The sequence below is a fragment of the Tamandua tetradactyla genome, chromosome 2, assembly GCF_023851605.1.
Source record: "Tamandua tetradactyla isolate mTamTet1 chromosome 2, mTamTet1.pri, whole genome shotgun sequence".
In the NCBI taxonomy this organism is placed as follows: Eukaryota; Metazoa; Chordata; class Mammalia; order Pilosa; family Myrmecophagidae; genus Tamandua; species Tamandua tetradactyla.
In genome coordinates this window covers 128,305,073-128,314,046 of record NC_135328.1, presented here as the reverse complement: position 1 = coordinate 128,314,046, position 8,974 = coordinate 128,305,073, and the positions used below count along the sequence as shown (strand labels likewise).

General features: G+C 37.2%; 1 protein-coding gene across 1 annotated transcript; it reads left to right on the top strand.

The window, feature by feature from the left end:
• Window positions 1–826: 826 nt before the first annotated feature.
• On the top strand, window positions 827–1,823 carry LOC143662100 (S-phase kinase-associated protein 1). Its single transcript, XM_077135527.1, has one exon. It carries the CDS (start codon window positions 937–939, stop codon window positions 1,426–1,428), a length of 492 nt encoding a protein of 163 aa, XP_076991642.1. The 5' UTR covers window positions 827–936; the 3' UTR covers window positions 1,429–1,823.
• The last annotated feature ends 7,151 nt before the right edge of the window (window positions 1,824–8,974 follow it).

The following is an 8,974-nucleotide window of genomic DNA, read 5'->3' as shown; positions in this document are numbered from 1 at the left end:
GGAAATAAAAAAAGTCAATAGAGGAAATAGAAGAGGATACTTAAAAAAACGTTGATTGGACTAAAAGAAGGCTAGAAAAAAGGAGCAAAGAACAGAGGTGACAAGTAGAAAACAAATAGTAAGATGATGGACTTGAATCCTCCCATGTCAATTTTCACATTAAGTTTAAATGGATAAAACATTTCAGGCAAACCTTAAAGGATCAGGAGTCCTGCTGCTAGTAATGACAGGCTTCCAGGAGCCTGGAAAGGACTGACTGGTCTTCCAGGCCTCCAAACACACCCCTGCCATTCCCTTCTTTCCCTGCTGCCAGCCCTATGCCTGTTGGTTCCACATCATCTCCTACATTTTGGTAAAAATGTAGAGTCCTTTGTTCCGTGTAAATATGCAACCACAATGGGCAAGCTCGAGTTAGTATTAGCCCTGTCTACCATAATCTGACCCCTTTAGAGGATTAGCTAAAGCTGCACTGTCCGGCACAGGAGCTTCAAGCCCTGTGTGCCAACAGGACACATGAAATGTGGTGCCTGAACTGAGCTGAGCTCAGGTACAAATTGCCATCAGAGTGAAAGACAGAATGTAAAATAGCACATTAAATGTTTATATCAGTTACATGTTGAGATAATAATGTTTATATTTTGGATATAGTAGGTTAAGTTAAATGCATCATTAAAATAATAAAAATCAATATAATGATGGCTGTGAGCAATCGTGCATTTTCTGGAGGCAACGTAATTCTCTGAGAAATGTGATACATGTGGCTAGGGAACTGGGTGATAATAAATGTTACTCTAAGGAAAAAAATGCTATAAGAAAAAAATTCTTTAAAAATGATTATTAAGGAGTGGCCTTGTTCTCTGCCTTTTCCTTCGTATTGTACTGACGCCGCCGGCTCGCCTCAGCCTCCGGCCCACCGTCTCCGCGAGACCAAATACCATGCCTTCAATTAAGTTGCAGAGTTCTGATGGAGAGATATTTGAAGTTGATGTGGAAATTGCCAAACAGTCTGTGACTATAAAGACCATGTTAGAAGATTTAGGAATGGATGATGAAGGAGATGATGACCCAGTTCCTCTACCAAATGTTAATGCAGCAATATTAAAAAAGGTCATTCAGTGGTGCACCCACCACAAAGATGACCCCCCTCCTCCTGAAGATGATGAGAACAAAGAAAAGCGAACAGATGATATTCCTGTTTGGGACCAAGAATTCCTGAAAGTTGACCAGGGAACACTTTTTGAACTTATTCTGGCTGCAAACTACTTAGACATCAAGGGTTTGCTTGATGTTACATGCAAGACTGTTGCCAATATGATCAAGGGGAAAACCCCTGAGGAGATTCGCAAGACCTTCAATATCAAAAACGACTTTACTGAAGAGGAGGAAGCCCAGGTACGCAAAGAGAACCAGTGGTGTGAAGAGAAGTGAAGCGTTGTGCCTGACACTGTAACACTGTAAGGATTGTTCCAAATACTAGTTGCACTGCTCTGTTTATAATTGTTAATATTAGACAAACAGTAGACAAATGCAGCCGCAAATCAATTGTATTAGCAGAATATTGTCCTCATTGCATGTGTAGTTTGAGTACAGATTTCAAATCTATGGCTGAATTTCTTTTAGTATGATCAAAGTTTTTTTTTCTTTGCTTTGAATAAAACTGAACTGTGGGTTCTCTCTATATAGACCAGTGGCATTTTGGGTTTTCCCTCTTTATGTAAAGCAATTACTGCCTAGTTTACTGTTCAGTTAACTTCAGTTTAGTTACCTTTTAAAAGTTGGTGTTGTAAATAAAAACAACTTGGAAAAAGTTTTCTGAAATAGAATTAACAAAGTATTATCTTATTCATGAGTTGAAAACTGGAAAAGGCTATTTGAGGTAAATGTTCAGAGTTGGGGATATTAGGATGTCTTGGGGATATTAGAGAAGACTCTACTCTTCACTCCCTAAAGTCAAAGAATACCATCAATATTGCTTAGTCTGTAAAGAGAACTCCCTTAATTGGATCTGAGGACTTTAATACATTTAATCTTCTCAGCTTTGAATATGTTGGCCAGAAATTCAGTTACTAACCAGTTTGTGTCTTTTTGGGAGAAATGTAACTAGGCAGTTTGTAGTTTTACAATTGAAAAAGACACTTAACCCACATGGTATGTCATCTTTTTATAATCATTATTCCCATGTGGGGAAACTATTCACACTACATGCATGTACAAAATAATTTAACCTTTAACATTAAAATGTGTGGCAAAACCCAGAAAGCATCCATCACAAATGCAAGATACTTTAAATAAAAAGTTACATAGTAGGTAAAAAAAAAAATGATTATTAAAATGACACACTATCTACATATTTTAAATGAAAACATCCTAGAGGGATGATTTAATCCCTCTCTCACTTCATTTAAGGAAAAATTGAGATAATTCTTCTTTTCCTGAGTTGATCAGCATATGTAGCGTGTGCTTACTATTCTATTTTTTATGATTCTAACATCAGAATACTTCCAAATATGGAAGAAAGAAACAATTAGCTTTTTGTGTAGTCCTAATACCTATATTTATCAACAAGAGTATTGTTCCTGGGATTATTTTGCTTTTACTGAAGAAGTACATTGGGAAATCCATTAACACGCAAATTCATTGTGGATTGAATATTAAAATGATCTAAAGTGAGGTTTTTGCTTTAACATAATTACATACATTTATTGTTGCTTCTCTCTGAAATATCATCATGCTTTTAATGGAAACTAAACAATTAAAGTACAGTGGAAGACAGACGAGGGTATTTGCATAATGTTTATCACAACACTTCTGTCTACCCTTTTCTAAAGCCAAAGGCTCCTTACAGGTAATGATAAACTGATGTTTCTTGGTGGGGGCAGAGGTACCACCGGGCTCAGGCCACTCTGCTCTGTCACTTCCCTGCTCGGCTTTCTCACCTGCTTCTAGAACCATTCCTTTTAAACCTGGCAGGTGACAATCTAAAATGTGTTTTTATCTGAATCTAAGAAAATATACATTATGGAACTTTTTAATTATACATTAGTGTAAATTTAATATAAAAATCACTTGTACAATATTAAATGCACTTATATTACATTTTTCATATGGAAATAATTTTCCATTTAATGAAGACCTAGGAGTCGGCCCTGATTTCAACTAATCTATCACCAAATCCAATTGTTTCTACCTTCCAAGTATATTTTGGATCTGTCCCTTACTTTCTAACCATTCTGCTTCTTAGTATGTACAGCTGTCATCCATCAAACTATGAATGATCTCAAAACTGACCTTCTTGTTTCTATTCTTCTATCTTTATAACACCAAGATCTAATCAGGTCTTCTCAATATATTGAGATTTTGAACCATGTCCAAATATCAGCTTAAAGAAAAATACATATCAAGTTTGATATATATATATAATTTTAAAAGTTATATAAATTTTACATTTTTTAAGGATTTGGTTCTGAGCACCAAAGATTTCTAGGATTCTGAAAGACTTAGTAACAATTCAGGAACCCCAATAGCTTCTATTGAATAGGTCAAAAACTGTTCATGAAAGACAAATGACAAAATAGTATCTTTGATGCTATTCATTTCAAATATCTTTTGCTGTTTAATAAACTATTTGACAATTTCGGGGATTGAAAGCCACCATTTTGTTTTCTCAAAATACATGAGTCTGGAATCCAGGGACAGCTCTACTACGTTGTTGTGCTGTATGTGACCTTGACAAGGTCATCTGCACAGCTGTGTTCAGCTGAACCCAATGACTGGCTGCCATGTTGCTTCTCTCCTTCCAGGCAGGGCCATCTTTTTATGATGCTTAGACTTCTTTCCTGGAGGTAAGCTTTCAAGTGGGAAAAAGAAAAAGCAAAAACTGAAACAGCATGCATCTCTAGTTTATTTGTTCATATACATTACATAAGGTATATGCAGAAATTTATACCAGCATCACGTTTATTTACACATATAACATATATGGTAACTAGATATATATTATATACATATTTTTATCTATTTCTTCTTTAAAATATGCATATATTAATCCATTGATCTCACTAGCTCCCTCTCTCTCTCTCTCTCTCTCTACACACACACATACACACATGCACAAATTCAAACATTTGTATCAATATATTAAAAGACTTCAAAATATTTATTATTGCATTTAAAGTCATTAAATAAATTATTGCTAGGACTTTTGCATGATCTTTAGGATTTGTCTTCAAGACCTCATTGATTAATTTTCAAATATCTACCAATTATGATGGGTTCATTTAATTTGATAAAATCCCAGTGCTCAATATAAACTTAGAGTAATGTCATCCCTCAATATTTCAAATATTTTTTTTAGTTATTAAAATTGTTTGGAGTGAGTTTTTTTCTGATCTGTTTAGGGAGATATTATTTTGTCTTGTCAGATGGTTGATCTTGAGCTCCTTCCACAGCTTCCATTTTTCTCATCCTCACTTGTGTTCCGTGTCATTAACCTTAATCTGGAGCTCCTTTGCTTAAATCTTAAGCACAGGCCCACTTTTTTTTTTTTACTTTTTTATTAATTAAAAAAATTAACATATAAAACATTAAGATATCATTCCATTCTACATATACAATCAGTAATTCTTAATATCACATAGTTGCATATTCATCATTTCTTAGAACATTTGCATCGATTTAGAAAAAGAAATAAAAAGACAACAGAAAAAGAAAGAAAATGATAACAGAGATAAAAGAAGATTATACATACCATACCCCTTACCCCTCACTTTCATTTACCACTAGCATTTCAAACTAAATTTATTTTAACATTTGTTCCCCCTATTATTTATTTTTATTCCATATGTTCTACTCTTCTGTTGACAAGGTAGATAAAGGTTTTCACAATCACACAGTCACACTGTGAAAGCTATATCATTATACAAATCATCTTCAAGAAACATGGCTACTGGAACACAGCTCTACATTTTCAGGCAGTTCCATCCAGCTTCTCCACTACATCTTGAACAACAAGGTGATATCTACTTAATGCATAAGAATAACCTCCAGGATAACCTCTCAACTCTGTTTGGAATCTCTCAGCCATTGACACTTAGTCTCATTTCACTCTTCCCCCTTTGGTTGAGAAGGTTCTCTCAATCCCTTGATGTTAATTCTTAGCTCATTCTAGGGTTTTTCTCAGTCCCTTGATGCTGAGTCTCAGCTCATTCCAGGATCTCTGTCCCATGTTGCCAGGAAGATCCACACCCCTGGGAGTCATGTCCCATGCAGAGAGGGGGAGGGTGGTGAGACTGCTCGTCATGTTGGCTGGAGAGAGAGGCCACATCTGAGCAACAAAAGAGGCCCTCTTGGGGGTGACTCTTAGGCCTAAATTTTAAGTAGACTTGACCTATCCTTTGTGGGGTTAAGTTTCATATGAACAAACCCCAAGACTGGGGGCTCAGCCTATAGCTTGGTTGTCCACACTGCTTGTGAGAATATCAAGAATTCAACTTGGGGAAGTTGAATTTCTCCTCGCTCTCACCATTCCCTGAAGGGGGCTTGCAAATATTTTTCCAGTCACTGATCAAATCACTCTGGGATTCATCGGGGCATCACTCTGGACAAACCAACAAAATCTCATGTCCTACCTGAGATTCCAAGTACTTATGACATTCAATCAAACTATCTACATGAGTTATATTAGGAAATGCTCTAGTCAAAATATAAATTTTGTAACAAACATTTTTTGCTTTAGTCTCACACATAAGGTGACATTTTAAAGTATTAATTATCATCTATTTTCAGCACCCTGCAATAATGACATTCCTCTTGTTCTTCCTCATGCAAAAACATTTTTTAAATTTGCACATTGTACATTTCACTGTTATTATACACTCTAGGCATTCCTAGATTATACCATCTCGATCTTTACCATCTATCTTTCTTTCTGATTTCATTTATGTCCCCAGCCCTCCTCCCTCTATCATTCTCACATGCAGCTTCATTCAGTGTTTTAACATAATTGTATTACAGTTAGGTATTATTGTGCTGTCCATTTCTGAGTTTTTATATTCAGTCCTGTTGTACAATCTGTGTCCCTTCAGCTCCAATTACCCAATATCTCACCCTATTTCTATCTCCTGATGGTCTCTGTTACCAAGGAAATATTCCAAGTTTATTCATGAATGTCAGTTCATATCAGTGAGACCACACAGTATTTGTCCTTTTGTTTCTGGATAATCACACTCAGCATAATGTCCTTAAGGTCCATTCATGTTGTTACATACTTCATAACTTTATTCTGTCTTACAGCTGCATAATATTCCATCTTATGTAAATGTCACAGTTTGTTTAGTCAACTGTCTGTTGATGGACATTTTGGCTGTTTCCATCTCTTGGTAATTGCTAATAATGCTGCTATAAACATTGGTGTGTAAATGTCCATTTGTGTCCTTGGCCTTGTGTACTTTGGGTAGAGACAGCATATAGATGGGTCTTGTTTTTTAATCCATTCTGCCAGACTGTGTCTTTTGATTGGAGAGTTTAATCCATTAACATTCAGTGTTATTACTGCATGGGTAGTACTTTCTTCTACTATTTTGCCTTCTGGATTTTATATGTCATATCTAATTTTCCTTCTTTTTAACTTTACTCATAGTCTTCCTTTCTACATTCTTCTCCACACCTCTCTCTTCTGTCTTCGTATCTGTCTCTAGTGTTCCCTTTAGTATTTCTTGCAGACCTTGGTCACAAATTCTCTCAGTGACTTTTTGTCTGAAAATGTTTTAATTTTTCCCTCATTTTTGAAGGAAAGTTTTGCTGGATATAGAATTCTTGGTTGGCAGTTTTTCTCTTTAATAATTTAAATATATTATCCCACTGTCTTCTCGCCTCCATAGTTTCTGCTGAGAGATCTGCACATAGTCTTATTGGGCTTCCCTTGTATGTGATGGATTGCTTTTCTCTTGCTGCTTTCAAGATCCTCTCTTTCTCTTTGACCTCTGACATTCTGATTATTAAATGTCGTGGAGTATGTCTGTTTGGATCTATTCTCTTTGGGGTATGCTGCACTTCTTGGATCAGTAATTTTAAGTCTTTCATAAGAGTTGGGAAATTTTCAGTGATAATTTCCTCCATTAGTTTTTCTCCTCCTTTTCCCTTCTCTTCTCCTTCTGGGACACCCACAACACATATATTCATGCGCTTCATATCGTCTTTCAATTCCCTGAGTCCCTGCTCATATTTTTCCATTTTTTTCCCTATAGTTTCTGTTTCTTGTCAGATTTCAGATGTTCCGTCCTCCAGTTTTGAAATCCTATGTTCTGTCTCTCGAAATCTACAATTGTAGATTTCCATTGTTTTTTTTCATCTCTTCTGCTGTGTCTTTCATTCCCATAAGTTCTGTGATTTGTTTTTTCAGACTTTCAGTTCCTTCTTTTTGTTCTTTCCTTGCCTTCTTTATATCCTCCCTCCATTCATTGATTTGGTTTTTGATGAGGTTTTCCATGTCTGTTCGTGCATTCTGAATTAATTGTTTCAGCTCCTGTATATCATTTGAATTGTTGGTTTGTTCCTTTGACTGGGCCATATCTTCAATTTTCCTAGTGTGATTTGTTATTTTTTGCTGGCGTCTAGGCATTTAATTACCTTAATTAGTTTATTCTGGAGATTGCTTTCACTTCTTTTATCTAGGGTTTTCTTGCTGGATGAAGTTGTTGTCTATCTGTTCTTTGACATTCTGTTCAGCTTTATCTGGACCGTTAGCTTAAGTTTTGTTTAGCAAAGGAGAATTTTTCAGTTCTTGTTTTCTTGTTTCTTGCCTTGCTTGTGTGGTGCCTCCCCCCCCCACCCCTGCACACACTTAGGAGGGTCTACTTAGATATTATATACCCCAGCCAGATTTTCGCAGACCAAACTGGCCTCCTATCAGGAGGAAAGAGTCACCTGCATTGGTTTTCCCTGAGGGTGAGATCCAGCATTTGAAAGACTTTCCTATGAAGTCTTTGGACTCTGTTTTTCTTATCTTGCCCTGTGTGTGGTGCTTGTCTGACTGCAGGTCCCACCAGCATAAGATGATGCAGTACCTTTAACTTTGTCAGACTCTACCTGCTGGAGGCATGGTGGAGAGAGGAGAGGTTGTAGGCTGGTTTTAATGGCTTCAAATTACCAAGCCCTGGTGTCTGAATTCCTTGATGGAGGGATTCCACCTGAGTTGGGCTTCACCCCTCCCCAGGGGAAGGCACAGGCTCTAAACAAGCCCCCAAAAGAGCTCACTTCTGCCTATGCCTGGGGCAGTTGCAGCCTGAAAAGTCCTACCGCTGTATCCAGAAGCAGTCAAGCCTTTGTAGATACACAGCCACAGAAACCTCTGTTTCCTTCTTTTTTTTCCCCCTTTGTCTGTCAGACCTGCCCCCTTGGCACCGGGGCAAAAATAAGCAACCTCTGCTTTGACCAGGTTCACCTAAGCTGGGGGCCTATTTTTAGTAGTCATGATTTGTTGATTAGTTCCACAATTGGCATTTGATTGTTCCCAGTCCCTGCTGCTGGTAAAGTCCTTTTCTTTCCCCTCTGGGAAGCGGCTTGTGGGGGAGGGGCGCTGGCCGCTGCAGCTTTGGGAACTCACAGTTCGGGGGGGGTGCTCACAGACAGTCCAGCTGGTCCAGACTGGGGTACGCTGTGTGTCTGGTCACTGATGTGGCCCCAGGAGCTGTTCTGTACTGTTTCTTGTTATTTAGTAGTTGTTCTGGAGGACGAACTAAAACGCGCAAGTTCTTAAGTCGTCATCTTGACCCAGAAGTCATGCATGGCATTATTAATTGTACATATTTTAAAAATTAAAATTAGTGTTAATTCAAGGGATTAGAGGTAGATAGAATGTAAATATTTATGTCCAGTGGAATGACTGGTTAATGGCATAATTTGAGCAACTAAAAGTGGGAATCAGTGGATTTGGAAATAAAGTATAATACTTAATAAAGAATTGTACTGTTATATT

Bases quoted from the DNA above. Each gene is read 5' to 3' on its own strand.
- LOC143662100 (XM_077135527.1), top strand. From the start codon at position 937: ATGCCTTCAATTAAGTTGCAGAGTTCTGATGGAGAGATATTTGAAGTT.